Source organism: Ammospiza nelsoni, chromosome 3 (genome assembly GCF_027579445.1).
Source record: "Ammospiza nelsoni isolate bAmmNel1 chromosome 3, bAmmNel1.pri, whole genome shotgun sequence".
In the NCBI taxonomy this organism is placed as follows: Eukaryota; Metazoa; Chordata; class Aves; order Passeriformes; family Passerellidae; genus Ammospiza; species Ammospiza nelsoni.
In genome coordinates this window covers 6,700,663-6,709,498 of record NC_080635.1, presented here as the reverse complement: position 1 = coordinate 6,709,498, position 8,836 = coordinate 6,700,663, and the positions used below count along the sequence as shown (strand labels likewise).

At 40.7% G+C, this 8,836-nt stretch overlaps 1 protein-coding gene across 1 annotated transcript in view; it reads left to right on the top strand.

Moving 5' to 3' along the window:
* Positions 1-4,135: 4,135 nt before the first annotated feature.
* The window catches only part of XDH (xanthine dehydrogenase), a 51,980-nt gene continuing 47,279 nt past the window's right edge, over positions 4,136-8,836 (top strand). Inside the window, exon 1 of the mRNA XM_059467386.1 lies at positions 4,136-4,377. Coding sequence (XP_059323369.1) covers positions 4,324-4,377 — 54 coding nt within the window. The 5' untranslated portion in view covers positions 4,136-4,323. The remainder of the gene's footprint in view (positions 4,378-8,836) is intronic.

The following is an 8,836-nucleotide window of genomic DNA, read 5'->3' as shown; positions in this document are numbered from 1 at the left end:
GTAAAAAAACAACTGATAGGTGTCAAGTTTGGTGCTGCTGGAGACAAGGAACTCACGTTAACAGGCCTCCTTGAAAAGAAGTTGCTTTTCAGGTCAGATATCTGAAACATCCTTTGTTTGGCCCACTGGAAATAGGCAATGGGAGAAACACTGAATGAACTGAAATCAGTCATGCTCTGCTAATTATTGTGATGAATAGTGACAACCAGGACTCCTCAACAGAAGGCTGCATTGGCTAACCTTGCTCATTTCTTGCTGTCATAGGAAGACAGGTGGTAGGACAAAGAAAAGAGCTATAATTAAACTCCACCCATCTTCAAAAGCAGGTGAAGAGATCATAATTCATGCAATAAATCTGGATAATTAGACAATATTTGTACAATTAGAAGCTGAACACTGAATGATTAATGATTCATGAATAATGAGCTAGTATCCACTCACAGACCTCAATGGGGAAATCAAATTTATATTTGCTTTGTAATGATGATATTTCTCAAATGTCTGTAACCATGAAGGAATTTATCCCTCACAGAAAACTGCATGAACATAATTTATTTTTTTTAATTTCTGAGAAATGCCTTTGAAAAAATGTGCAGTACCTTACTTTGATAATCATATGGCAGCTTTATGTGGAGCTACTTTTTGGGGGGGGGCTTGTTTCATTGGGGTTTTTTGGAGTATTTTGTTATTGTAGGGTATTAAGTTTACTGTCTGTATTAGGATCCCCAATGGTTTTGTTTCTTTGAGCTCTTTTTGGAGACTTTGGCAATAAAGACTGACTGTCCCTATCCAGAGATACGAGGCCCACTTTTTTAGGAACCTGTCTTCACCAGTGGCTGATAGGAGATGCCAAAGAGAAGAACAAACGTCCTCAGGTCACACACTCTGTCTTTACACTTAATTTATAATCATTCCTCTATGATGTTTTGGGGTTATTAAAACTCATACAGAGAACACAGAACAAAAGCCACAACCACCAATAGCTGAGGCTCTAAAAAGGGATTTTTAAGAAGTAAGAGATGGTGTGCACAGCTCTAACTTTGTATGCCCTCGTGGCTGACCCTGATAACAGTGCAGGGAGACCTCTTGAGATCCCTGAAGAGACTCCGGTGTGTGTTCCCACAAAGGATACATGAGCCAACAGAAGAGGAGTCACCAGAACTAAAGCAAACAGGTTATTTCCACTTCAGGGGGAAGATGCTGTCCAAAATGGTTTAGCAACAGTGGCTCCAGAGGGGCAGGGGACACAGAGTGAGTGTGCAGACACTGGAAGCTTCTTGATACAGGGTTACTGCATTAAAGCGCTGACTTGGGACTCTTTTCTTTTGTATTTGCTTTAAAAATTGCTCCACATAAATCCCTTAATAGAATTCTCTTCAGACTCACCTGTTTCTTCTTTCCTGTTACCTGGAAAGAGGAACGTGAGAACAGAGCAACAAATCTCACTTCTATTTGTTTAAATCTCCTCCTTTATTACCCCTGGCATTGTTTCCTTGTTGTACTTTCATCCATTTACCCAATTCTGACAGTTAACTCCTGGCAGGAATAGTGTTTCCATAAATTTCACTGTATTTATTGAGGTACACATATGATCATCTGCAGAAGAGATGATTATTATAATGATTGCAACAGCCAGGTCTGCAGGACTAACCAGTCAGAATGAGGACAGTCAGCTGCTTTAAAAAAAAAATTCTTGACTAATATGAACTGCTTTCTGAGCTCTTTAGTGAGTGAATGAGACTGCAAGGAATTTTGAACTCCTAAACCATTCCCATTTCAGAGTTATTAATGGGCAAAGGGATGATTTCTAAAATGGAAAACCTGCTAGAATTTATCTGACTGGTAAGTCAGAATACTTTATCTAATAACTAATTTTTGTTTGATTGAGGCAACTTTTCTCTTTTAGTTCAGTTAAGGAAGTTGTGTTGAGGATTTTGTGAGTTTGCTTTTTTTTAGCTTTCACTTTCTTTTCTCTGATTTCTTGTAATGCTCTGTGTTTCAGAGCACGTGGGATTCCAGGAAATGGAAAAAGATTTCAACAGCACACACTCTCATGCTCCAGAGTTATTGAGAGCACTAGGAAAATTGCTGTTCTGTATGTCTTGGTTCTCTGCCCTTGAAATGGGTGTAGTAATAGACTATCCCATCAGGGTGATGAGAGAATGAGTGAATTTGGTGCTGTGTGATCAGTCACTGTGTTGAGATGAAGTCTGAAGTTTTAAATTGCCATGTAATCTACAAATAGAGATCACAATTATGGCTGTATTTGCCTTTAGTTTTGTCTTGGGCATATAGTAGGTTGATAGATCAAATTCCTTTGATGGAATATCATAAAGTGCTGTTTACTGATTTAGCAGGAAGCAATAGTTTACCTATAATGTTATCACCAAGGCTAAGCAGAAATTTGAGTATGGGATTCCTTTAAAAAGTGATGATATGATTGGAAATATTCTTTAAACCTAAGAACTGCATCATTCAACAGATCAGGAAACTAAACAAGTTTGATTTTGGTCTTAATGCTGTAATGGCTAGTTGCTTTAAGGTTGCTGTAATAACATGTTAATTGTGGTTATGAGTAACAATTGTTATTTGAAATATTACAAAACTATTAATGAGTAGTAACCTTGTGTACACTAATTTTGAGATTGAAGCTTGCTATGTGAGGGTAGTGCTTGTGTAAATTTTGCACAGAAATACCAAGCAACAGAGCTTAAGATTACCTGGAGAAAAGGGCTTTTTCTTTGCACTCTGATATTGCAAAGTGGGAGGTGCCAGACAATAGGTGTCAGCACTGGTTCAGCTGTGCACAACCTCACTGAAAACATAGATTAAGGCAGCTGGTTTTAAGCACAAATTTGCTGTGAACTCTCAGCAAACTGAAATGCCTATAAAGAAGGCTGAAATGGTGTTTGACATTAGTTATGAAATAGCTTTTCTAGGGTATAGACTGGGAAAACAGAATAGATGAAACAGAAGATAAAAGCTGGTAAAAATAATGTATGTATTGTGTTCACTGTGAAATGTTTCTGTAATACTGAAGGACTATTTTTGAAAATTGTAATTTAATTAGGCTTTGTTACCTTATTAATCAGAGAGGCTCCTGAGAAGAAGACTTTGATATAGTGCTTTCCTAGGTATTTAAAAGAAATAATTAAAAAAACCTAATAAAAAAATAACTGAAACTGAAGAAGGAAAGCAAAATCACAAGAATCAGAATGGAGCAGGCAGGATAAGGTACAGTGCTCGGAAACTTCCATGGGACTTTGGAACTGTGCTGCTTTGTGGTGGAATTTTAAACTGGAAGTAGCTGTTTAGATGTCTTGTTCATGGAACCAATGCCTGTCGTATGGATTCTTCCATCACGTGGATGATTCTGCCGACAGCTTTGGAAGAAATAAACAGGAAGGCTTCATGCAAAATATGTGGTTGTGTAATGGAGAAACCAGAAGAAACCACCACCAGGGAAATGGAAGACAAAAATTCCTTGGTTTTCCTCTATATTTCACTGGCAATGTGCACCCAGGAGCCAGGATGTGAGGATTAAGCCAAAGCAGGTAAGACTAAATGCTTTAAGGGCCCAGTGCAAACATTATTTGAGGTGCTGGGTTTTAGCCTAGCACCTCAAAAGAGGTACTGGATATCAGAGTGCCAGCTCTCTAGAACTGCTTTTATGTGGACAAACACATACCTGTTTAGATTATGTCCTCCCAGGTAGAGGGTACTGCAGCTTTAGAACTGCAAGGAAAAATAGTGAAAGCCTAGCAGCAGATGAGCACATATCAAGGAGTTTTTTAAATAAGCAGGTGCTGTCATTAGAGACCTCTGTGTGGTGAATGCCAGGAGGATGGCTGTGCACAGAACAAGGGAAACAGCTTTTTCTTGTCAATATTTGGTGAGGGATAGCTGGGAGAACGCCCCCTCCCTCCCTCCCCTGAAGTTTGCATTGCATTGCAAAACCCCTGTGAATTCCTTGCTGGTGGCTGCCAGCAGTGCCCCAAGCCTGGCAGGATCATCCGAAGGGAATGCAGCTGAATTGTGGTCCTCTGCTATATAAAAGGGGGCGGGTCACTCTGTGCTTCCAGCTGCTCTGCTGTCATTAGGGCTGCAGGAGCACCAACCACAGGCAGCTGGCACGCCTCTGCATCGCCTCTTATATAACATGGGCTCTCGCAGGGCACCGGGGTGAGAATCAAGTCAAACATTGTGGAGGCACACTCGGGTCACCTGGGTGTGTGGCTGGTGCTCACTCTGCTCTGGGAGTAGGGCTGCTCTCACAAGGCTGCTCTGTGGCCCTGCTGCAGTGAGCTTGGGAAGGTGTGCAGGATGGCTCCCAACCAGGCAGGGGATGAACTTGTTTTCTTTGTGAATGGTAAAAAGGTAAGGAGGATTCCAGCTTTCTGTCCAGCTTGATCACTTACTTTCCTAGTCATCTTTTTCCTCCTCTGAAGCTTTCTGATAAGAATACATGACTCTTAATGTATTAAAAGTCATTCCATGAATTTTAAGTATTAAATTGTGAAGATTACATGTTGCTTTGCTAAATGGCTTTTTCTCTTCTTTGAGTTTACCTTGTGAATTATCCAAAGGATAACACAATTACATAATTTTCCTTTTATGTTTTTGATTTGTTGGCAATAATTTACTGCAATTCTGATGTAACTACTTTTAAATAAGTGTGCACTGCTGAATACAGGCATTCCTGCTAGAAATAATTTCAGTACTTACAACAGATCTGGAAAATTCAACTCAAATGGAAGCATCCATATATAATTCATCAATAAGTAATTCTAACATCTGGTTTTTGAAAGGGATTTAGAAAAATGTTTATTCCATTTCCATTTAAGAAGCTAGAAAACTCTTCAGAATGAAAGCCCATGAACTGATAGTGATTCCTGGCAATCACCTGAGGAGTGACTGTGTCTCACAGGAGGCTGGGCTGCTCATTGCAAGTGCTGGACACATTTGAACAGCTTGTCCTGGATCTCCCTTTCCTCAGTTTGGACTTTGCCTGGCTAGCAATGCCTCTTCAAAGGCTTGTTACAAAAGCCAAAGCTGACTCTTGGACCAACTACCAAGTTAATTCTGTTTCTGAGCTCAGCTCAGTGCTGCCTTCCCACCTTCCCCTTGTCCAGACACTTGGGCAAGGGAACTCGTGCCAAAGCAGCTTCCTGCTGGGAAGGGAAGGGGCCAAGGTTGCTTACCCATTGGTGTGGAGGCAAGAGTTTGCAAACCTTCCCTGAGCACTGCTTATGGGTGTAAATCAGGTGTTATACAGGGTTTGGCCTGGACAATTAATTTTTAATCCCTTGAGGGATCACACAATATTCTCAGTTGGTTAAAAAGCTCTGTGCCCTGCCTCACAGACTAGCACAGGATTACTATCCATTTTGCTTTTTTGCTTTTTTGTGGCTGTTTAATGTGGATGAGAGTGTAGCTACAATTAGGGGTTTTAGTTATGACTTTGTGTCCCAAACTGGATTGGAATTAGAACTTTCTGAGGTACTAGTGGATTTGATAGGGATGTTTTATTGATATATTAACAGTTTACTGAAGAACAAATTTTATCTAGCGTGCAGTAAAAGTTAGTCATGGAGTTGTTAAATATAATGCTGATGTAGAGCCCAGGCTTGGTTCTGAGCTTTTATAGAGAAGGATGACAACTTAAGCTTTGCTCCCACAGATTAGTAGTGGTTCATATGTGTTAATTGACATATCAGCCATTTATTGTTTCTAGAAAGAGATGAAAACATGAAGCTCCAAGGTAATTGTGACTAATAATTGAGTATGGTAGTTGAAATTGTGGCATAGGATGGTCTGAATTTTATCTGGTGAATTCTGCTATGGTGGCAACAGGTGGCACACCATTAACTTTTTGTCTTCTTGCTCTGTGAGGTTTTCGTGAGATGCCTCCTTTGTGAACCTCAGTTTGTAGAGGGTGAACTTGGAGCTCTTTAGTTCTTGCATTAAGAGGTTGCCACAAATGTGTTGGGCAATCCAGACCCTGATTAAAGTCAAGTGCCCTGTCTTGTTTGATTTTTTTTTTTCATTTTTTTTTCTGATATGCCCTAATCAGAGAACTGTAATTCTGGTGCCAGATTAGCTGAGGTTCAAAACCAATAGGCCTCTCATGGTAGGTATGAGGAGTTTGTAAACAAATTCCTGCATGCAGGGATTTACAAATGGTGCTGCAGCACTGGTTAGTGCTCAGTTATTACAAGAGCACTGCTCTGTGCAAATTGTTAGAGAAGTTCTTTCTGGAGAAAACTTTTTGCTAACACATGAAAATGTCTATTAATCACAGTCCAGAGCTGGCCTTGTGGGAATTTCTTTTATGCATGTGGGGTGAGGCAGAGAAGGGGAGAAATGGCGGCCTAGGCCCTGAAGGCCATCAGCAAAAAACAACAATCTGTTTATTTTGGTTCTTCTGCCTGTCCTTGCTGTGTCCTGCAGGTAATAAACCTTCTGTGAGTGACGTTGGCCTTGTTGCGTTTCAGCAATTTTAATGGAACTGCTGTTCTTGTTTACAAAAGTCTGACTGTGTGCATGTGTAAAGGGGTTTATCACAGTGTCATCTTGGCAGCTTGGCTGAAAAACAAAACCAAACACCAAGGAATGATTGATATTACCAATAGTACCAACTGATTTGAATGTCAAAGCTCTCTTAGCATCCTTTCCCACTGCCCCATGGAGCAGGCAGTTCTAGTGAAGGAGCAGGTTTCACTTGCTATACCCAGAGCCTCCAGTGGCTTTTTTTTTTCTATTCCTTTCTTTGTGTGTGTTGCTAAAGTGGCTCAAGTTACTGCCTGAGAAAATGCAGGTTTAAGAGAGAGAATTGGACTCTTGGGGCACTCTGATCTGTGGCAGTGTAGGTGGAGTTTGTTGGGACATTGCTGCACGTGAAAGGTGATGTGATGGTAGGAGTGGTGGGAAGTGCCTGGAAGTGCAATTCTGCTGGAACAGCAGCTAGCAAGAGGGCAAGTGGAGAGGCAGGCATTAATATCCTCTCAGTGGTGACCAGTGGCAGGACCTGAGGAAACAGCATCCATCAGGGGAGGTTATGGAAAGGGTTTTCACCCAGAGGGTTATTGGGCACTGGAACAGGCTCCCCAGGGCAGTGGTTGCAGCACCAAGGCTGACAGATTTCAGGAAATATTTGGACAATGCACTCAGGCACCTGCTGGGATTCTTGGGGTGTCCTGTGCAGGCCCAGGAGCTGAGCTTTGATGGTTTCAGTGTGTCTATTCCAAGTCAGTATATTCTATGATTCGAAGTTAGAATATGGTTCTATCCATCTGTGATCGTGATTACATATTTCAGCTGATTCATGCAGAGAGTGTGGTAACGTGGCCAGTGGGGAAGATTCCTGCTGTGTGAATTCATGACATTGCAAATGTGCTGCTGACATTCTGTCACTGTACAAAACCACGTGCCAAGGGGTGGTTTGTGAGACAGGGACATGGATTGCAGCAATTTCTTGTCTCTCACATTAGCCCAGCCTGCACTGGTGTCATGGACAAGTCTCCTTGGAGCAGCTGAGCACACTTTACATTCAGGACTGTTTATTTCACTGGGCATATAGCCTGGCACACTACTAACTCCAAGTTCTCTTAATAGTCTGCCTAGACTAGAATGCAAATCAGGATGTTCAATTTAAAGCTAATAGAGGAAATTTTTTTCTCTTGGCTGACAAGTCTGTCTCATGCATATGTAGCATGTAATTTTAGTTTAAACACTTGGAGTCAATATTTCTATTTCTATTCTGAATGCTGAGGGAGGATCTATGCTGGAAGCCACATTAGACCTCTTACCACTTCCAAAGTCTGTGAGTATTTTTTTGCTGATGGGACCAGCTAAAATACAGAATTTTTCTGAGCTTTGTGAGCCTCTGGGCTCTACATAAACAGACTTCGGAGCTTTCAGGGTGCTAGTTTAAAGCAGAACAAAGTGTTCCCATGACCAGTAGCAAATTTACATTGTGCAATTATATTTAGTTTGTTCATCTGTGTTCTAATCCTTTTTCCTAATAAATGAATTTGAAATCTCTCATTGTCTTCAGGAATAATACATTAATGGATTTTCAGGTCTTAGGGGACCTTTACATGTGACTGGTCTGAGTTGCTGTGTGGCAATCTGGTGAAAACCTTTCTCTTCCTGAAACTTAATCGGTGACCAGGGATTAGTGATTGAATGGGATCTTGTCCTTCAGGAAAGCACCTGCTTCTCATTTATAGATCCCAACTGATGGAAATTTTAGCACACTGTTTGGTAAAATGGGAAAGTTTTTCACTTTCCTTCTGTTCCTCTATTTACCTTGTTCAACTACTGTTCCCTTAAACTGAAAACCCCCTAACTTTCTGGGAACAATCATTTAAATATGATGCTTTGTGTTGTAAAGGCAAAGTTACCTGAATTAGTGAGAGGCAGGTACAGAAGTTGAAAAACAAAATATTGAGATTGAAGTTTTGTACATAAAATTATGGGGAAGTGAGCTCAACATTTTTCTGGACTAGTCCATGCACTCTAAATGTGTGAAGAACTGCTTCAGAACCTGCTCTGTGTGGTACTTAAAAGCACAAAGAACTTCAGGGCCAGACTGGGCTCCCTGCTGAAGTGGATCTGAGTATTTAAAATTCCCAGAATCAGTAGGCAAACAGACGTGTAGTACAAACACAGCAGTACAGAGTAAATTTGTTGAGAGTCATTTGACTGTCTGTGCCATCCTAACATTGTTGAAAATGTTTCTTTCTGCATTTGATTAATAATTAAGCTGCCAAATGAAGTAAATCCAGTTTAAAATTGTCAAAATATGGTTATCAATCTGATACATCTGCAATAT